This window comes from Ochotona curzoniae, unplaced genomic scaffold, assembly GCF_017591425.1.
Source record: "Ochotona curzoniae isolate NIBS_2020 unplaced genomic scaffold, NIBS_Ocur_1.0 patch107, whole genome shotgun sequence".
Classification (NCBI taxonomy): Eukaryota; Metazoa; Chordata; class Mammalia; order Lagomorpha; family Ochotonidae; genus Ochotona; species Ochotona curzoniae.
In genome coordinates this window covers 619,752-642,518 of record NW_024466648.1, presented here as the reverse complement: position 1 = coordinate 642,518, position 22,767 = coordinate 619,752, and the positions used below count along the sequence as shown (strand labels likewise).

Genomic DNA, 22,767 nt, shown 5'->3' with positions numbered 1-22,767 from the left:
CTGCCTTTCAAATAAATAATCCTTTTAAAAATTAGCTTACCCTTATTTGATTTCATTTACCACACTATCCATATTTTAGTACCATGTTCCAATTCCTATTTTGTGAAGTGGAAAGCAAAGACCACACTTCCTTTGCGACACACTGTCTCCATTTTTTCCTACCTAAATTACATTGAGTCACATTCAATGCAGTGGCCAACTGTCTTAGGAATTATTTTCTGTGATCACTAGTACAGCAAACGAGGCCCCACTCAACAGGGACCCTAGCTAAGCAGAAGCCATGGCTCTCCAGGAATGGGAGGTGTGAAGCACTAATTCCTAAGTAAAGAAGGCAGGAAGCCTGGGTGAGAAGACCCTCTCATTTGGATGTCTTCTCAGCTAACAAACACCTGACCTGGGTGCTCTGCCCAGAGTCCCAGAGGTGAGGACATCACAGCCAAGCTGGGGCTGTATTTATTCTGCTTGACATGGACAGGAAGTTGTCTGTCTGGTACCAGCATCCTGGGCCTCAGGGGGGAAGCTAATTAAAAGACTAGTATGTGCCCCTCTCATGCGCCTGGCCTTCCCAGTCTGGAATTCATCCTAACAAACATGCAGAGACAGCCAACTGTGAGCTTCCCCCTCATTAGGGGATTCTTGAATCCATTAACATCTTAGCACTCTGCTGGCTTCTCCTGGTGTGTACACTATGCGGTGCTTCTGGAAATAATCATGCTCACATATGGAATGAATGGTAATACCCCTAAGGCTTCACCTTCACACTCCCTGTTTACTTGCAGCTCAGTAAGGTCAGGGTTTTCCTGACACAGTTTGATATTGTACCAGAGCAAGGAAACACTAAAACTGCCAGTGATGTTGTTGTTCTATGCTTAACTTACAACAGGGGCTCTTCCCAAGTGAAAGGCTAAGATCAGAATGTCCTTTTCACCACCTCTTTGTCCCTTGGGCATTTTCTGTTCCCTCTCGAAAATGGAGGAAGGAGAGACCACAATTCTTCATTCTGCAGGGTCACCCTAGCTACAGCTTCCCTCAAGCATACCCTTCAGCAACATGTACCAACAGTAAGCTGAGCCCTGAAAATGTGCAAACTCTTTCTCAGTGACTTGCCCCGCCCCCATGCATCACTTTCCTCATCTGCACTTTCACATGAGCTCACACTGAGACGTTACCATCAACGCTTACTGTGCTATACTGCTCAGTACAACAAGCCTCTGAACAATTCTTCCCTCACACTCATGACCTTCACTAAGGGCCGTTTTGTACAACCTTGGGTATGCCTCCCTGCTTTTGGTAGCAGGCTGTAGGAGGTTCTCAATACAAATGGACACATTACTCACTGTCTCACCTTTCTTTTCACAGATGAATATGATGACAGGCAGCCACTGACCAGCAAAGAGGAAGAGGAGAGGCGCATTGCAGAAATGGGGCGCCCTATCTTGGGAGAACACACCAAGTTAGAAGTGATCATTGAAGAATCCTATGAGTTCAAGGTATGCCCACCAATACTACCCAGCCAAGGTGCCAGGCATACCCTGGGTTGGGTTAGATGAGTGATCTGGAAAAAGATGTAGATTTGATTTTAGAGATTAACTCATGAATTGAGAGGTCTTCAGAGCCAGACTGATTTTGTAGATTTGGCAGAGAACAGAAAGATCCAGTAAACTAAATCACATCAGGGAAAGAACCGAAGAGGTGGCATCTGTCACTACACAGGGTTAGATGTGCCCCAGAGGAAAGGCTTTGTCTAAGGGGATAGTGAGGAAGACACAAAGGTGTTACATGTGAAAGAAACCAACTATTGGAAAGGTGAACATCATGAGAAAATTATTTGCAGTGCTGGGTTAGCAGGCTTTTGTTTTGGAGGGAGTACATACTTTGTGTTCCCTCGCCCAAGGAGACATACCTTTGACACACTCTCATTTATATGTATCTGTCTCTCTCTAGACCCATTTTAGTGCAGTTACATACTGACGGCTCATTGCTTACAACCAGAGTTTTTATTGGAGCTGACAAAAATTGCATTCCCAGTTCTCTAAGCAATGAAAGTCATTGCTTTTTAGAAGTTAAATATATGAACTTAAAACTTTGATGGAAAAATTCCTGTTGACTATTAGCTGCTCTGTCTGCACCCATCGCATTTCTCATCCCTTCCCACTCCTCCAGTCCTAACCTCTGTAAAAGCCTTAAAAGGAGCCATACCTCACTTTACTGTGAGACAAGAAAAAAATATGTCCCCTCTTATCCTTTCCAACATCACAAACCCAGAGCAGAGAAATATTTTCCTTACTTGTCTTTCAAAATCAAACTTTGCTCCTGCTTGAAAACCCACAATGCAGGTTCCAAAAGGGACAATCAGGCCCCAACTTTGAAACTTCACGATTTCATCTGGAGTGCTGGGTCCATTTGTTAATTTTTCTAAAAACTTTTTCTGACAGGAGATAAGTGAAAGTAAAATATCTTTGCGATGAAAACATTTTTAAAAAGCTAAGATGTAATTAAGCTCTCTCCTTCAGTCCACTGAGCATCTATGAATTCCTCCTTGTACTCATTCCTGTTAAAAGAGGGCAGAGAGTAAACAGTAACGAGGCATTACCAGAACAAGCTTGCCCCTCCCTGGGTTCTCCCAGGGAATGATGCGTTCTCTTATGAGATGACCCCAACCATTTCAATGAAAATATGCTTGTTCAGTGTACTGACCCTCCCAGACCAGCTTACAGAAGTCATTTCCCCTCATCTCTCCAAGTTCACCAATGCACTTACAGCATCTAAAGGATGCCTTAGGGACATATTTCTGAACTGCCCCCAATCATGGATTTTGAGATTTTTATCATTCATTTAGAAATTTTATTTTTCTAAGACATGGTTATTTTAAAAATCTTGTTCCTCTGGGGTGCTCAGATGTGGCATAACATGTTAAGTTGCCACCCATGTTGCTGACATTTCCATATGGACAAAAATTTAAATCTAACCTGCTAGACTGCTGATCTAGTAATGACCTAGAAAGCACAATACAATATAGCCCAAGTTTTTGAGCATGTGCCACCCATGGAAGAGACCCAGAAGTTTCTGGCTTCAGCCTGTTCAGCTGTGTTACAACCATTAGAGGAGTGAATTGACAGAAAAGATCTCCACTTGTTTGTCTCTATATCTCCCTCTGTAACACTAACATTCAAATGAAGTATCTTTAAAAAAAAATTGTTGTTCTCAGCTTGCAGACCTGATTAGGAAGCCAAGCATAGGTGACATCTCAGTTTCCCACTCTGCTTTTGCACTGAGTTGCTGCCTAATGTGATGAGACCAAAGGCTTGGCTTCACCAGCACTCCTCACTGATGGTGACGTTTAGACAAACTCTTGCAAAGTTAGTACAGTACAGGGTTTTTTTTTTTTTTGCTGGCATTTAGGATCCCTGGAATCCAGCTAAATGCAAAGAATAATGTCTGAGTTCAGGTTTCTAAACTTCAAATTCATCTTTATTAATTATCCTGTTCCCCATAGCTCAAAGAGTGACATGTATGCAAATTATGTCCTAAGAAAACCCTCTGTACCATAGTTCCACAGGACTAACATGAACTATTATTTAGACTATTGTGGATTTACATTCAGTGTATTTTTAAAATTGTTCTTAAACATATTTTTTTGCAGAAAAGCTTGTGTTATAACGTAGAGCAGCCTATCTGTTCAATTGTTTATCTCTCACATGGTGAGATGCTCTGTTTTAGCTTCTGCACAAATAATGTCCCTTTGGAGAGAGCTGCCCCAAATTTCCATTACGCATAGGAAAATCAAGGTCATTTCTTGTTAAATTCTGTGCAGCACTCTGAATTGGCCTCACCCTGATGCTCAGAGTGCTTGAAGAGATGTTGAGTAGGGGAGAAAAGGCAGATGCATGTCATGTGCTTCAAGTTATGATAGGCAACAGGCGTGCTGTTATGGCTTTTATCAGGGGCACCAGCAGTTCCAAACACAAGGCTAGGAGCTGAATGTCACCACCCTAAAGACATGCAATCCAGCCAGGAATAATGCTGCAAACACAACATGAGCCCGTTGGAGAAAGACAATGTTTCAAGTCAGTTCTAGTGCCTCTGTCTGGAACCAGCAGAGTTGTAAATATAACATGATTTTGACCTTTTCTATCCCCCCCCCGCCACTGCCTTTTCCTTACTCTATGTTGGCTGATAAAATGCTGCCTCTCAGACCATAGTCAATTCAGGTACACTGCATTAAACATGTAAAGATCAGACCTAAGAAAATTAATACATGTTTTTTTTTGCCTCTTTGCAATGAGTGGAAATTGGAGGATGCTCTGACAGTAAGTGTGGATGTTTGGTAGATTAGTCTGTCATTGCTTCTCTGGAGAAGCAGCCTTGATCGCCTGGAAGCGGCCCTTCTCCCTGTAGTTGCCATGATTTGTAGTAGTGCTTTGAGTGCATCTGCTGACTTAGTTTTCTTGCAAATGCTTGACTGCTCCTGTTGTTCTGGTAACTCGGTTTACAACAATAGAAAATGCTAATTCTACAAAACTAAGCACTTGACCAGTCTAATGAAAATCAAGGAGTCTTCAGTACAACCCCAGCCAGCAAAACAGGGTCAGAGTAACGTAGTGCAAGGTAAAGTGTAGTGTGCCCTAAACCAAAAGCATTTAACTAGTTTAGTTTTCTTCTACGCTTGTATTTTCTACTTTGCATCAGGAGTTGACTGAGAGTATAATTCTGTAAAAGCCATAAGGCTGACCAAATCGGTAGCCAAAGAAAAATTCTACCATGATCATGCAGCAAGCGACCTTGAAGTTTGCTGCCAGGTGGCATTTCATCAACTAACATAATAAATAAATAAATAAATAAAACAAGCCTGCCATTTCCCATCGTTCAGATATGTCATGGTAATCAATGTGTACATAAATTTAGTTGCACATAATGTGTTAAAAGGAGGGCAGTAGACAAACAGTCTCAAACATTCAAGGGAATGAATGAACTTTTGCAACACCTGTTATTCGAAACAATGAGTCTATTCTTAATTGGCTACTAATCAGTAAAGGAGGGTTGTATTTAGTACTGAGAAGTTTTCATTTCAGAGTCTCTCCAACTAATGACCATGCTTGTCTGCATAATCATAACACTGTTTGATGCCCATGCAATTGTTCTGAACCTAACATTTGTTACCCTTTATATGTAATTTAGGGGTTGGATCACAACAAGATCTTGGGGCTCCCTGGGCCTTAAGAAACTGAGCAGTTACTATCTGATTCTTTCTTACCTTTGCAGAGTACTGTGGATAAACTCATTAAGAAGACAAACCTGGCCCTTGTGGTCGGGACAAACAGCTGGAGGGAACAGTTCATTGAAGCCATCACGGTCAGTGCTGGTGAGTACCTGTCTTGCATGCTGTACATTAAAATGTCTCAACCAGAGCCGAATTTTCCCATCGTGATGACTTGGGATATGGCAAAGCATCAAAGGGCAACCATGGTACATTTCAAAAGGAAACAAATTTATTGCATGTATACATGCATGAGACTAAATTAGATCATCTCAATGCAGTACATCTCTTCATGGATCCTTTTCTATGTTACATCTGTCTCTCTCTGGAAATAGGGACACCAAAGCTTGAAACTGATCTAATTCACTAACGGTCAATCACAAGGCTTTGTTTGGAGAAGGCCCTGAATGAAGCAGAAGGGTCAAGTGCAGGTCAGAAAGAAGGAAGGAAAAGCCTTGGTGCAAAAGGAAGGCATTAAGATGATTTACCAGAGCCAGCTGCATCATTTTATACTTTCTCTAACAATATTTAATAACTGTTTGCACTGGCTCTAGATGTGGAAATAGAAGCATACTTTGTTTCCTCCTGGACACACCAAGTGCACAGTCTTATTTAGGAATATCCTACAAAATGAAGTGTTCTCCAAACTCAAGGAGACAGCAACCAGAGAAATTTAAACACCGAGAAAAGCATCCCCTTGCGGTCCTGTCAAAACCTTGTCCACTCTCTGTATGATTGTATAAAGACAGAGGAAATCCCTTCTTGAAGATTGATGAAGGCAAACGTATCCTGGGAGCTGTGTTGACCTTCTTGTCCATCTGCCCTGGATCCTTCTCTGTGAAGATCCCTACAGGCCCATCTTTTCATGTTGCAGCTGATAAACAAAGCTGGCATTTGCTCAGTGGTGATTCCCACATGGTACAATATGGAAACACATCACTGGCAGTTGGGTCATGACTTTGAACATAGCCCTTATTTTCCAATCTGCCATGGGATAATTTGACAGGTCCCTGAAGTACTGTAGAAGCAAGTGATTTTTTCAAATGTCCTTGCTTAATTATGGGCATTACTTATAATCATGCCTTTTGATTGCATGAAGTTGCGTAAGCGGTGGGCATTTATGAACATTCAATGGTGGGTAACTTCTTTAGAGAGTGGGCTTATGGCTAATGCTGTTCTTTCATTTAAAGTTTAGCATCTGAGGCATTGACTATTCATGCTTCATGGAGAGAAGAAAACAGACAAAACTATTGATGAGACTGATATAGAACATATTAAAATAATCAAATTGTCTTAGTCTTACATGGTAAGATTGAACAACAGAATTTAGTGAAGCACTCTTAATAGTTTCCAGGTTTTCCTTAGCTGCAAACAGATGAGCATTTTTATAGTCACCCTATACCGATCTCATTCATTCATTCATGTTTCTACACATCAGTTATTGTGCTTGGTGCCAGGTATATTATGGTGAATTAAACAAATACCCCTGCCCAAATAGAGCTTTTATATGCTAGTGGTGGAAACAGTAGCTAACATGAGTAAGTTCAAGTCTAAGTGTGATGGTGAGCTTGTTAGGGAGTTTAGTGAAATATACAGCCCTACACAAAGGGCTGTAGATTTAAACTAGATGATCAAGATAGCATCAGTTCATTTTCTAGCAATGGGGTAGATTTGTGTACATTCATTCACACACTTTCTTTTGAGTACAGGGACATTGAACATTCACCACCAGTCTGCGGCAGTGGTAAAGGTCAGCCATAACAGATTTGAGTAACAATTTACTATCACCAAAACCAAAGTCAAGTATTTGGTACTGGTTTTAAGAAGTAGCCAGGGCAACAACCGTTAAGATGGTTTTTGATTTCAAAGAAACAGATTTTGATTTCTAAACACTTCATCTTTTACATTGAATTGATTCCTCTCAAACCCCCAAGAAGTACATTCTGTATCTGAAGGAAAAGAAGCTATATCCCACAGAGGCAGCATGGGTGTAGAACGTAGCATAGAGCCAGGATTTCCCAAAACTGCTGACATATTCTGTCTGTTGCCGTTAAGGGAGAGAGCTATTCAAAAGGGGGAATAGCATTTTTCCATTCTGGCTCATGGATAGAGACTCCTTGTCCCCTCTCCAGGAGTGATGCTGCCATCATTTCATGACAGTCCTAAGTCCAGCCCACATTCTTTTTAACATTCTTAATGAATGAAATGCAAAGCCTCCCCAGAGTCCTTATTCATCACACCATATATTGAGTTTTAGGCTTTAAATGACTACTTGGCGGTAAGACACAATTGCTTAGAAATTTGCAGGCTTCTGAATAAATTAATTTTACAATTTTTAGAGAAAATATCAGGAAGCTGACTGACAGTTTAGAGGCACTAAATGACACTGAATTACCTAATGGCTGTTTAAAAAATTCAGTGTATGTCATAATGATTACAATTAAGTGTCCAAAGAATGTTAATATTCTTAGGTCATTAAGCAGACAATAAAATTTGTAAAGCAGCATTTAATGAACACTTGTGTTGGATTTTAAGAGTTTTTGGCTAAATGGAATCAAAAGATTTGCCTTATTAAAAATACTCAATTGCTTTTAAAGGGCTCCACTGAGATTTTTTCTTTCCTAAGCAATTTTCTGTGCAAAATTAAGTCTACATATCTTGCTAAACAAAAATGATAATTTTGTAAACAGGATTTTGCTTCTCTAATTTTCAAACCAGGTAACCCTATGTCAACCTTTTCATTTCCCTGCTTTTTCTTGAATTCCATAGCTTGGACCTCCTATAAACATAATGTTTCTGCAACCTTAGGTCTTAAAGATCTAAATTTGAAAAGTCAAAATGTTTGTAGGCCTCCAGAGATTAGGCAGGGATTAAATAGCCATGCCCCTGCAGTTCTTCAAAAATGCTTTCTTTATCCAGCACTGGTAGTAGGCAGCAAGTGAATGGCTGTCCAAAACTTGCAAGGCAAGGCCAGCTCCACCAGGTGCTTTCAAGATGGGTCAGCACATGCTCTTCTACATGAAGTAAGCAACCGCTGTTTGTCCACCTTGGATTTTCCCTAAGTCCCAATTCCTGCTTGCTTTTCCCCTGGGGCAGAGGGAGAATGGTGGGCTGACTTTAAGAAATCATCTGCTAGGAAGAAAAGCATTGCCTTATTACAGAAGAGGGAACGTTAGCTGCATGAAGAAAGCCAGGATGTCAGTGCCAATTCTACAAGCTCCATGGAGTGATTGTTGGGTTGGCGAAGGACCAAGTGACTGCAAGACTGCCTTTCATTCTGGGTGTCCCTGGACAGAACTTCAACCTGAGATCTCAGTTCCTTCTCATGGAAAGTGTAGATGACTCTTCTTCAGTAGCAGAATGACATTAGGATTATGACCATGTATGTTTCCATGAGGGCTGTCTGTACATGTGCCTACCAAAAGTGATTGTTGGGAGGCAGTGGAAGAGCCTATAATAAAATATAACTACATTTCATTTAAGTAGAGTTAATCCAATATAATTACTAAAATAACTAGGTGACCAAAAACACACTGACTTTTTTTTTTGTTTTGTGGTATAAACATCCCACTTCACACACTTCATAAAAAGGAACACCGAGATTCAGTTAAATAATGTACCTTGACCAAGAGTCAAAGCTGATAAGAGGAAGTGCCAGGTGTGGATCAGGCCAGGTTTCTTTCCAATATGAACTCATGATTCTGTCTCTTACCTTAAAATAATCTTCATATATTATTTGACCTTTCTGACTTTTAGTTTCCTCACTGGTGTGAAATAGTTGGACGCGGCTAGCTCTAGCATCCCATCTGCTCTTTGCATTTTGGAACTCCGGCAGTGACCTTGCGAGTTCTCTGGTCTCCCTGATCTTGTTTCAGGGCACACCTGTGCTGGCAATAGAAAAGCATACTCTGCCCGTCTACCTGCCTTGCCTTAAGTAAACATGCAGTACAATACAAGCATGCGCACGAGATCTGTTCTAGAATAAAAAGGAGAGGACACAATACAGCTCCAATGAAAACCAAGTGAGAGGATGATGATGCAGAGCTATCTGCTGCATTCAACAGGAGGCCAGGCTGGAGTCTGCAGCTGACCTACCCCTCCTCACTGTACTTCACAATAAGTCTGAATCTCAGGTAAACACGTGGAGGAAAGGTCTCCTAAGCCTACCAAAGCAGTGTGGGGAATACTTTAGTTTGGGGGAAGGCTCTGACATCAGTCCTTCATTCATGCATGCTCAATGGATTAAAAAGTGCTCTATTAAACTATTTAATGAAAATAACTGTCAACGGTATCTCTATATAAAAATTCACCTGGATAATCATCAACCTAATCCTTTCCCAAAGTCCTAATGAAAATAACACTCAACAACAGGTGGTATGACAATTCTTGCTAACAGGCATACGTCTAGATCGCCTGTGTTAACTGAACATCATTACTATAAGGAAATTCTTAATTCCTTTTTCTTAATGTATTGTTCTCAGGCCCTCTGAATAGACACTTTAAACAGTTAAAATCCTTCCAGGTCAAGTTTGACATAACATCAGTGTTATGATGGAAAATAATTGAGAGAGAGGGACTGTGTTACTAAGTAAAACTTTCAGTTTGTCCTGTTTCTCATATGACCATTAAGATTATTATCTTTGGTCTAAAATCAAATGCTAAACATGAAAAAGACTCCAGTTTCAACAGACAAAATTGTGCAACTCTTTTCAAGCAAATCTGTACAAGAAATATTTATTATTGGAGCCCATATTTTATTAAGTAATGTTAGTATTTATAGTAATCTACTACCTGGCCAGTGCCTTGTATACATAGTACATATTCTATGATTGGGTTAACCACTTTTTGACCTGAGTTTACAACTGAAGAGCTCAATGCTCAGGGTGATTACATAGCTTGTTGATGGCCACATAGTTAGCAAGTTCCCATCTATAAGAGGGATTTGTATCTTTGGAGTAAAAATCCAATACATTTTCAGCTTGGCCCTGGTTATCCTCCTCACAACATCAACTCAGGCCAAGAAGGAAATATTTTAGATGAGTTAGTGTGGAACAAAACAGGTGAAGGAATGATTCTGGTAGTTTCACTTGATAGAAATTTGTAAGCCTAGGTCAGAAAGAATATCCTGATTTCTGGAAAACAAGCAGGTTCAGACACTGAGTTTCCTAGCAAGTCTAGGTTTGATTCCATTAAGAGGAACTCCCAAATTGTTTGTTACCTTGAACCTGCACTTAGATCCATTCCTAGACATGATGTCAGTTCCTCTGAAACAAAGTAAAACCAATGTCCAAGCATTTTTTTAAGCTCCTAATCTTTGCCTGTGATAATATACATTATGAAGGTAGGTTTTGCCATAGTTGGAATCACTATCATGGCTGAAAACACAGAAATAAAGGCTGAATGGCAGTTGGAATTCTAACAGGAGATGTAACAATGCTGCTGCCATCCAACCTAGGGTGCTATTCATTACAAATATATCTTTGTGATAGAGTACATCTTACATCTAACATGGATGGCAAATAGATAACTTATTTCATAAGATGTATGTTTGAATATTTGACTCCTTTGAAAAGGAGTTCAAATATCAAAAGCCATCAACTATGGAGTGGGCATTTTGTAGTGTAGGTACATGCCGGTAAAGACACACATTTCATCTCAGAGTCTGAGTTTGATACCTGGCCTTGGCTCCTAGCAACAACTCCTTAATGACACAGACCCTAGGAGGCACTAGTGATGGTATATCTAACTCAGTCCCTGCCATCCCTATGGGACACCTGCACTGAAATCCCAGCTTCCATGAGGCACAGCTCCAGCTGCAAAGTGAAGCCACTCTCTCTCTTTGTTTCTCTTAAGAATATTTTTCGAAACAGAAAGCCAATTAGTTGTATGGCTTTAGATTAGTTCTGTAACCCCACATGTGAATTGGCAGGACTGGGAAAGACAACTCAGAGAACTATCTTTGGGACCCAGAAATACTGAAAACAGGACTTAAAGATAACCTGAGTCTCCCAAAGGGCCTTCCATTTTGAGCAATAAAATATCAACTTGTTTTCTATGATGTTGCTATTTTAAAGGTACTATTCTGGCTTTGTTGAAAATGGAATATGTGTCTTGAAATACATATTAGTTAAATTATATGGCTACCATGACTTGGCAAGTATTCATTTAAATGACAGCTGATGCTCAAGACGCACTGTTGAATGATCCTAGAGATAAACTCAGACTGTCCTGTGCTTTCAGGTAGATTGTCAAAATATGCATCTTCAACTTCTTCCCACACTGAAGCAAAATTTTGTTCTGATTGTCGTGTTTGCTTTTGAAATATAACATTGGAAGATATTATTTTATCACCTGATATGCCAGTTATTTATGTTGCTTGCTATCCAGAGAGTACACAAATTCCCACTTTATTTTACAGAAATAAAACTTTTCTCAGCAAATTTTTATCCTAAGATTATAAAATTATATATAATTCAGTGGTTCCTATTTTCTCTGGCTATCTGAAATCTTAACAAAAAATATGCCTAAGTGTTCAAAATTTACTTGGTTCAGGTGTTTAAAAGCATCCCTTATTTTTATTTTATTGGATATATTTTATTCTGTTCCATCTTAAAAAATCTTGTATTCTATTACTAAGTACAGATCTAGTCAAGTCCTCCTAGAAGTTCCAATATCCAAATTTTAATGAAAGTTCAACAGCAAATTGTCTTACTCATTATTTCTCTAATATGTAACACAGTGCTTGAAAATGATACATCTTTGTTGAAAAATTAGTGAATTTGTGTGTTGAAAAATTTCCCAATACACTTTGAGAAGGTCATCAAGAAGTTCATGGAACACGTGTATAAATGAGTATGTTCATAAATTTCAAGAGTTTTTTCATTCACCCTTTTAAACTTCTCTTTTAATTTCATTTATTCCATAAACTTTTTCAAATCCCTTCACATAACTGGCATCAAAATGCCTATTTTCACTACTTCCCACTGCTGTCTGATCTAGGGAATAAATACGTGTATATACGTAAGCATGCACTCTCACACATACACCTTGACCATGCATTGAAAAGTTTGTGCACAGGTCATTGCTCTACTAAAAATCTACATACATGACTTGCATGTGTGTATATGCATCTATTTGTATACAAAGTATTTGCAAAACTAATATGCAGAGTCATTTTATAGTGTTATTTTCTGTGGTCTTTGATTATTATTATGTAGCCCATAGTCATTATTCTAATTGAAAAACAGAACAAGTGTAAGCTCTTGAAAGAAAATTGTGAGATATGCTTTGGGGCCAGCCATATTCATTAGCAAGAAATACAACTCTGTTATATGTACCAGCATAAAAATGTCTGTGATGGCAAGATAAAATGTTCAATCAAGTAGCTTCAACTTCTCGTGTCAGAACCAGGCAAGCCACCTATGCAGGGGTGAGAGTATGAGGGATCTGAAGGAAAAGCAAGCATTTTCTGGCCCTCAGATATGCTATAGCTGGTATTTCTGAGAATATTGGCCTGTTGGGTTGTTTTTCTCTTCAACTGCTTACAACAAAATCTTGGGGAAAAGATTATACTGAAAGGCTGCAGACTGAATCAGCACTCTAATTTGTGAGCTTGAAGTCACGTCTCTAGTGCAGCTTTTGTCTGGAGAGGGAGCAGCTCAGTTCAGCAAACAATGTGCCATCACTGGATCCAGGAGCTCTTTTGTTGGCACTGGCTACGGCAATGAAAATACAGTTTCCGTTGTTATGTGCAAATCAATGCACAAGCTATGGGGGCATTTTCCATTCCAGGCAGAAGCCTTTCAGCATAATCCAAGGAAGTAGACACAGATGTAAACACGGCCATCCATCGCTCCCCCTTCGACACACACACACACACACACATACACCCCCCACAGGCAGAGAGGAGCTACATAAAAGTCACTTGCAGTATTAATTCTTTCTGTTCACAGCCTGTTCTCTAGATAAAAACCTTGTCCTTGCAGCTTCTGTGATGAAAAGCCACTTGCGGGAATCAGTTTCCAGACATACTCCACACCATGTGTCTCCCCTGCCTTGCCTTTGTCTGCTCTCAACAGGCAGGTGTGTTACATCCTGTGTGCTAATAGAGCATCTTAGATCAGAATTCTGCAGAATTCTGGCATAGAGATGGGAAGCACTTGGCTGGTCAGCTCTTCTTGCCTCCTCTTTTTTTGGCGATGAAGTCCAGAGAGAGAGAGAGAGAAAGAGAGAAAGAGAGATAGAGTATATCTTCCTGGGTCACACAGAGCTTATTTCACAACACTTAGCTCTTACAACACCATCCAGCATTGCACCCATTTTTTCTTTCCGAGTGGCAGAACAAGTGCTTTAGCTCTCAGATCTTCTGTGTCTGTCCCCTGGTGTTATCCAAAGATCAGTAAAGATTAAAATGTTCCTAACCCTACACCTGCAACATTGAGTGAATGGCCTTGCATTATTAGATGTTTCAAATTCACAGAAGCCCCCCAGCATCCTGCCTGGGATGCAGTCATGAACCCAAATATGAGATTGGACAAGAATTCTGATTCACACTAATCTAAGGACATCCTTCTTCCTTTCTCATACATGTATCTCTCAGAGACATAGTACCTTAGACCACAGGTTTATTTTTCTAGTCTTCTCGCTCTTGGACATAAGCTTGTTTCCCTGTGGCTTTTTCTGTTCTTAAGGCTTGACTCACAGGCCCTCTCAGAGAATTTTTTCAATCAGTGCTCTATTCATTGCAATATCACCTGATGTTGGCTTCATAGCCCATATCAGTACTAAAAAGTATCGTGTTTATCTATTTTACATCATTACTATCTCCCCTTGTCAGACAGGAAGTTCTATGACATAAGTGCTCTTATCTTTCTAAATGGTCAATGCTTAAAAATGTGTCAGGTACAAATTATTGGTTGCCAAAGATTGGATTGGTACTGACACAGATACTCTTTCAATCTCCATCCACTTTGAAAATTTACTGGAGAATCAGGTAAGCGTTTCATCCTGTGTGCATAGTCCAAAGATGTGGCCTGATATGCTTTTAGAGTTCAAACCTGTAAACCTAATAGCAAATAAGGAAGATGAGCTTCCTTGATGGTGGGAGAGAAAATGATTTTTCAGATGGTTTAAGGTTTTATTGCTTATTTGTTTTTTGCTTCCTCACATTTCTTTAGGCTCAGGGATGTTTTTTCTCCTCCCCTCCTCATTTCTTCTACATTATTACAATAGTATAGTCCTTCAAAATAACTCGTAAGTCCATCATTCGGACATTGTAGGCATAGGCAATGATAGAAAGTCCAGCATCCTATTGTCAAGATATGTTGAGGGTAGGCATCACAACAGCATGATGCTGGGCTATAATTTATGATATATAATTAAAAAGCTATGACAATCAGGACTGGCAACAGCCACCTGCGTCAACCCACCCTCTACAGGAAGTGTTCATGGGCAATGAGAGCAAGATGAGGCTCCATTTGAACCCCACTGATGAGATCATTCTCACTGACAGGTCCAGTGTGATGTTATAACAAGAGAAGCTGCCCATATGCATGCCTGTTCAAGCCCAGATATTCAACTTCCAATCCGCCTTCATGTTAAGGCTCCTGGGAACACAGCAGAAAGTGGTTCCAGTGCTTGAAAGAAACCTGGGTCTGACTGCTGGCTTCAGCCTAGCCCAGCTCCCACCACTGTGGTTCTATTTCCATCTGTCTCTCTCTCTCCTATACCTTTCAAATCAAAATAAAAAAAAATTATTGACCTTTCCAACAGCATAGAAAAGGAAGAAAGTTTGGGCTATGCCAGTTTCCTAAAAATTCGCAGGCATGCAGCAAATTTTTGAGAAGTCCAGAAAGTATTAAACAATCATGAAGGCATCATGTTGTCAGTAAAGGTTCCTTTATGAAGCGGTGAGTGATCTTATTGGAAATCACAATGAAGAGAAGGAGATAAAAAGAAATCAGAGGAGGGATACCATGGACAACTGTGATCACGATGCAGGCCAACACTAGCACTAGAGTCTTGGAAATCCCTATGAAACTGTATCATAAATAAATTAAGAAGAAAAAAAGGTTCTTAGATTCTCAACTAGCATCAACTACAGGCAAACTTACAAAACCTATAGTCTTCTCAAATGACACTGAGTTCAGGAAAACTTCCTAAAGCAAATGGTTTTATCACTACTAAAGAGTTAACACCGTTTTTTGTTGTTGTTTTTTTTTTTTTTTTTTTTGCTCCTGAGAGACAGATGTGTGCCGTTAAAAGGGAAGAATCCCACGTCCCAAAAGGATGAGTGGAAACCATTTACAGAGGATCAGCCTCAAAATCTAAGGAAAATCAGGCCCTTAAGAAAGAGTGAAATGGAGCCAGACGTTTAGAGTCTGGAAGACTCATCCAAAATTTCAATGAGAAACATCATATAAATAGGATAGCGATTTCTTAACTACATGTTTTTATAAAGCAAAACCAAATGGGTTTATCAGAAAATGAGGGGGTTTTTGGTACAAATCACAATCTTTCTGGTGGTATCAATGGGTCAAGAAATTGTGACTGATGGAAACGAGTTTTAGATGCCATGAGCTAGTCACTTAAGTTTTGTGATCTCCCGATTCCCAAAAAGATGAAAAGTAAAAGATGAAAGGTATTCATCCAAAGGCATGACCATCAATAGTGAACTGCATCCCCCATTTAGTCACAGCAGCATTTTATGGGAAGAATTCAGGTAACCTTTATGCTCCCCTGCATATAGAATGGCAGTCTTTTGGTATACATCTACTTCTTCTGTAAATTTCAACATTTTCCTAGGACATGTCACTGATACAATTTTGAAAATTTACAGGGTTATCACTGCCCAAAACTTTCCTCCAATACTTAACTTCCCACACTCCAGGAGGCTAATATAGACACAGCTGCTAATATTTACAAAGTATTACCAGAGCCCTCAGGCCAGTGTTAGAACCTGATGTGCCCACACTCAACCCAGTGAATCTGTACTAGCAAAAGCCCCTGCACTGCTGAGCATTGGACATACCTGTCCAACGTCTATTTCGTAATTGCTCAAATCTGCAGAAAATGCTTCTCTAGTAAGTAACCCAGATTCATGTCAATCCTATGATTAAGAAAGGATAAATACACTCGGAATTTCAATTTCAGTTATGGAGTTATTTTGAAAACAAAAAGCTTAGGGCAAAAATATGCATGACTAGTTATGTCAAACTGTAATCATTTAGGAATATTCATTTCTCACAGTGATTTTTCAGACAGGCTAACTCAGTCAACTTTTACCTTTCAATAGATTAATTTTGCTAATAATCAAACATGCATGGAGCTAGAACTCCTAGTGCATCCGTTTTTCCTGACAGTGGCTGTGTTTGCTGAGAACCATTTGTCACATTAAATGTTTTGAGTGTGTTTTGTGCTGCCTGTCCTAACAAGTACCACAGTGGCCTAATCTGCTTAGTTTTAAATCTTTATGGAAAATTGCACACAGGATTGAGAATTATTCAAAGAAGGATTTGCCTTCTTGGGTTCATTTCCAACTGTCACACATCCTCTAGCCTTACAACCGGAACAGCTTCTCCGGTCCATGGTACAGGATGGCCCTTAGCTGCCTGGAGTTTGGAAATAGGGGGAGAGACTTACAGAATCCATATGTCATCTTCTTTTCATTAACAAGCCAGTGGTTCAAATGCTAAATCTGTAGCAAGTCTGTACTCAAATTATAGACATAATAGCATTGATGTCAACTGCATCTATCTGGAGAAGTAGGATGGAAGCGAGAGACAATGGGTCTCTAGGAGTAAACTCACTGGTCTCTAGTGTGTGCATAAGCATAGTATGGTCTAGATGTGGAGTCTCCACGCTAATCAGTCTCCAGCTGGAGGGTGCAGACAGCCCAGGAAATGTAACACTAGGTTTTGTCAGCCCTTTGGTTACATGGGGCTAGACCAAGAAGACCAGAGGACCACAACAGCAGGGTCCACACCTTCCACAAGGACAACTGACCACATCAGAGGTGTTGTTAATGGCTCCAGCACACTGTGAAGAATATTGGAAGCAGGAAAGCTCTTTAAAATATAGTTATACAATTCATTGGTTTTTTTTTAATTTAAGAAAAATGTAGAAACAAAATACTGGAATTTATGTAAATATCTTTCAGCTAGGAAATGTTAATTCCTAAAATAAATCACTTTTGAAACTTATTTATATAAAGAGAACATATTTCATAGGTACAGTTCTAAGGAGATAACTAAACTTTGCTTCTCATTCCCCCTCCTTCCTTCATTTTTATACAATTTTTACAACATAATTTAAGTTTACTTTATAATTGCAGAATTATTGCACCACTAACTATAATGTTCAATAAAGAGTTGAAAGATCTGTTCCACAAACATGTAGACAGAGGCTTAAAAAAACAGTTTTCATATACATATCTATATATTAGTATTCTTTGCTAACTATCATATCAGAAAATGCATGTTTGTTCTTTTTCAAGACTAGCTTATTTCACTAAGCATAATGGGCTCCAGTTGATCTATTTTGTTGCAAAAGACAGGGAATCATTCTTTTTGACAGCTAAGTAGTGTTCCTTTTTGTATATATATCATTTTCTTTATCCTTTCATCTATTAAGTAAAATTCTTAGTTTTACTAGGAAATTTTGCTGACATGATATTAGGGCACAGGATTTTGTTATGACAAAATTCTACATTAAAAGACAGCAATCACTTCTCTTAACAGCCCAATATGATTAGATAAGAAAGATTGTATGTTGTTATCTCCAAAACTGTGAGAAATGGAAACCATGACTTTGAACTGGCCTTGAAACAATGAGTTGTTGTTACTGGTGGTGTATGTAAGCCCAATGTACCTGATGTACCTACCAGAAGCTCCATATGTTCAGTAGCAATAGGAAATGTGTGCAGAGTGAGAAGGGTGAAAGACATTCCCTACCGCACGTGACTCAGGTGCTTCCTGAAGCTTGTGCAGCTTGAAGCACTGTATGTTTTACAAAAAGTTGGTTAGCTTAGAGAATGCTCAAGGGCCATGGTGAACCAAAGGAACTTGGATCAAGGACTGAAGATTCTATAAAATCGGTCAGCTTAAATGTCCAAAGAAGTATCATGTGGCATAGAATTGGACTTGTTCCAGATGTCCAGATGGGTAGGATCTCTGCAAGCTGAGCAACAGCCAGAGTACTCCAAGCTGGCCTGTGAGAGATCAAGAGCTCCCTGGTAACCGAGCCTGGCAGCTGTGACAGAGATCTTAAACTTTCAGCAGGGCACCGAACTTGACAAGTTCAGAAACCCTGGTTTAAAAAAAAAAATCACTTGGACTGTTTTCAAATATTACACCTTTTGTTGATAAAAGCAAATACTTGCTTTATTTCTGTAATTTTGAAACTCATGGATCTAGACACCTTAGCAGAATTTTTTTTCTGAGATGAGGAAGTACATATCTAATATCTATATACATAGATGATGCATTGCTTAGAAGAAATTATCTTTCAGTACACAGCTAAAGATACTTACTGACATCTAATCTGATTCAGAGAAGATGTAAGTACTTCTCACAGACTCGGATCTATGGAAATATTTATTGGACTATTCCAAAATCATGAATATAAAGCAAATTCCTATTCAGAAATACATTTTGGAATTATTGAATTTCATGGCATAAAGAGGTGAATATGAGCTAGGAGAGCAAGGGTGACTGTTTTCTGACTAAAGGTAAGGTGCAACCACAAAAGGAAAAAGAGAAAAGACATTTTAGATCATCGTGTGATAAAAGCTGCTGGGTTTAACTAAAGTCTTATGTATTTAACCCACATGTGTCTACAGAGACACACATAGACACAACAAAGTATGAAACCACCTGGCATTAGAGTATAGTGAACTAAACTACCATTGATAATACTGACATCCCAATTCAGAGCAACAGTGTGAGCTCTGGCTACTTTGCCTGTGACTCAGCGCCCTACTGAGGCACCTGGGAAGGTAGCAGATTATGTCTCCAACGCTTAGGCCCCTATGGCCCATGTAGGAGACTAGGATGGAGTCCCTGGCTCCCAGCTTTGGCCTAGCTTAGCCCAGATTGTTACATTACTTTGGGAATTTAGGATGGAAGCAACTCCCGCCCTGTGTCACTCAACCCTTCAAATTAAAAAAAAAAAAAAATCACAGTTGAATCACAGTTTCAGTTAATATCTTAAAATGGTACGGGGTGAAATAGCTGATTTCTAAGTTTCGATATTTCTTGCAAATTGTGTAATTATCCCAGAACTTTTGAAAGCAAAAAGAAATAGGAGTAATAGGAGAATAGAACTTGAATCATAGCTGCCATATATTAACAAAAATAAATACGAGTTAAGGAAGAGAAAACCTAATGCACACGTAGGAAGAATTCAAAGTTGGCCACCTCCTCAAAATAGCAGATACACATTTCCCAAACTGCTTTCCATCTCAGATATGACATGAACCATTTCCCCAAATTCTGGAGTAGAGCTATATGCAAACCCCAGGATGTTAGATTCAGAACTGACTTTAGGAAGTAGGAATGGACTAAGAACCCATTTTACCCTAGAGATTCCAATATGGTCATGACCATGAGGCTCTTCTTGTACTTCACTGTTCTGTTTCACTGTTCACTCATCCCCCGAAGGGCTTGAGACAAAGCTTGTTACTAACTGCAAAAGAATCACATCTGAACAATGTTAGAAAGCAAATATTACTGATGATATATCAACAGTGTCACATTCCTAAAAGGTATAAGCACCAGGCATTTGAATTCTCACATTCAGACTTTGAATCAGTGTGATGGATGTTTCAACTCACTTCTATTAAGCCGTATGAATAGGAAGATATTCCCTGGGCTACTAGATCAAGTCACAACTCAGCTGCTCATGAACTGTGTGATTATTTTAGAAAATCACTCCAATTCTCTGAACTTCAAGTTCTTCATTTGTACAATTGGATTAATAATGCCTATCTTATAGGGTTTTTGTAAGGATGAAATAAGATAAAAAACATGAAAGCATTTGTCTCAGTGCTTGCACTTCGTGGAGTCCCTGTCATGTTCCCTGCCTCTTTTCTTAAAGTCAAGCAGCTCAAGGGAACTGCCATGATAATGGCTTATTCAAGCAGAATATAGATCCAGTGGAGTCAGGATTCCTCCGGTTATATTGATTTGCTGTTTTCTTCTGACAAGTACAATAATGGAATATGGCATATCTGTGGAGGGGGTTACAGTATTACAGAGGACTTGGACATTTCCTCTTCCGGTCCCCACAATAGCTCTGTGACAGCTCATTTAACAGAAAAGGAACTGAGGCTCAGAAAGTTCCTGATCCCCCCCAAAAGCTATCTGAGCTAAAAGTCAACTGTAGATTTCTGATACAAGTGTCCACTATACCCAGAAGCCTTGCCTTCAGGTTCTGGAGCTTGCCTTTAATCTAAACCATTGGGAAATGTGTGTCAACAAACACCTGTTTACTTTAAAAACCACATTATCTGCAAGTGTCAAACTGGGGGTTTCTGTTTATGGTCAATTGTGGTGATGATGCCTTTGTTTTCATCCCTTGCAGCAGGGAGCAGTTCAACTAGCATCGCGTTATAATAGCTGAAGTAATGGCTTCTCCATTCTTGGCACTTTTGATGATTTGCCTGTTTTCCTAGTTATATTTAGTAACTGCAACAAGGAAGTCATTTAAAAGACTATAGGTGGGATTAATCGAATACAGCTTGTTTATTTTTCCATGAGTGGAATCCATAAAGCTGAAAAGGAGGATCCTGAGATAAGGAGAGTTTACTTGGGAGTCTATAAAAGCAAACCCACCCACCTGTTGCTTTTGTTACCATAAAGGAGGGACCTAAAAGGCTAGTGTAGCCTCCAGGCTCCCTGAGCTGGCAGTCACACAGTACCAGCAAATTATCATCATTTCTGAGGTCACAAAAAGGACACTCACAGGATCTGGAAGGTAGGAAGTTATTTATTGTGATGTTTAATGCCTAGTGCTCTTAAAAAGAACAAGATGTAAACATCGTCCAGATGGTGATACATTAACCTATTTCTTGGTCCTTCCCCTAGATGGGATAATTGTGCACCAAGTATGACAGACTTCACTTTTAATATTGAAATGGCATCTCACCTAGAGATTAAGATGTAAAATCTGCAGTGAGACTTTTGAGAAAAGGACAAGAAGCAGTTTAGCCTCTGAAATGCTATCAAACACAGGGGCCTGTCATGCCAGGCTCACACATGAAAACATTTAAGCTTTCTGATAACGTCAGAAGCCTTCAGAAGTAAGTCCCACCCTCTACTCACTCTCTCATTTTCTCTTAAACACATACACATTTTATATGAGCAGATCATAATGTTAATTTTAGAGAGCAAGATTCAATTTTGTTATTACAAACCTACCACGTAACCTTTGGACCAGGCATGTTGACTAAGCCATTGAATAATGATAGCGAAACACTAACAATTCTAAGTGGCAGAAAATAATGATAGCTAGCATAATCATTACCTTCAAATATCCACACACACTTTGGAGAGATGATCTAAGTATTTCCCTGCACATCTCTGGTGGGAAAGGTGCTACTTCCTACTTGAAGACAAATAACTACTCTGGATTATAAGTGTCATTTCTCCTGAGAAGTTTTTCTTCATTACTTTCAAAATAGAAGGCTTAGACTCCCAAAATTAAGTAAATTCATAGAATCCAAAGCAATAGAGTCCACGTGTCTCACTCATTATAACTCAGTATTTTCCAAACATTTTAATCCTATGTCCTGAGAAATTACGGCATGTCCACAAATATAGACATTTAAAAGGATCAAATACAAAATAAATGTAAATAGATTAGTGCATTCCTTAGTACTGTTCCATTTGGAGTAAGGAGTGGAGAAGGAGAGAATAAGGGAGAAAATTGTGATAATTCTGTTCTTCTTCTCTCCTGCAAATTAGCTCTTCAGACTGCAGTTCTCACACCAAGTTTTCAGGGACCTTAGGTGTAGCAAATTAGAGAAGCAGGAAGAAAAGTAAAAAAGAAGAAATGTAATGAAACAAAAGTTAACACAAACACTGAGTGGCCCTACATTTTTAGTTGACACATAGGTTCGTGTATTTGTAACCCACAGTATCACGTTTCCATACAGGTACAGCAGGCTCAAATATCATGATGGAGTTTTCCTAAGGACTGCATTGTCAGCTTACCAGGGCTATTTCCAATAAAATGTAAAACAGTGGGAAGTTTCAACAGTACAGGTTTATTTTTTTTCACAGTTCTGGAGTCCAGAAGTCCAAGACTAAGGTGTCACTAAGTTTGATTCCCTGCTCCCTGCTAAGGTCTCATTCATTGGCCTTCAAATGCCTGTCTTTCTTGGTCCTTCCATCATCTTTCAGTTGTGTAAACACATCTCATGTTTCCCTGCTTGTCTTAAGCTCCTCTTTTCAAAGAACATCAGTCTGATTAAACTAGGCCCCACACTCAGGATTTCACTTTCTAGTTAGCAC

The 22,767-nt window shown here is 39.4% G+C and overlaps 1 protein-coding gene across 7 annotated transcripts in view; it reads left to right on the top strand.

Moving 5' to 3' along the window:
• The window catches only part of LOC121166291 (sodium/calcium exchanger 1-like), a 55,442-nt gene that overhangs the window by 12,486 nt on the left and 20,189 nt on the right, over nucleotides 1–22,767 (top strand). For all 7 annotated transcript variants that reach the window (XM_040995425.1, XM_040995423.1, XM_040995424.1 and 4 more), the window contains 2 exons: nucleotides 1,360–1,490; nucleotides 5,263–5,362. In XM_040995425.1, coding sequence (XP_040851359.1) covers nucleotides 1,360–1,490; nucleotides 5,263–5,362 — 231 coding nt within the window. The remainder of the gene's footprint in view (nucleotides 1–1,359; nucleotides 1,491–5,262; nucleotides 5,363–22,767) is intronic.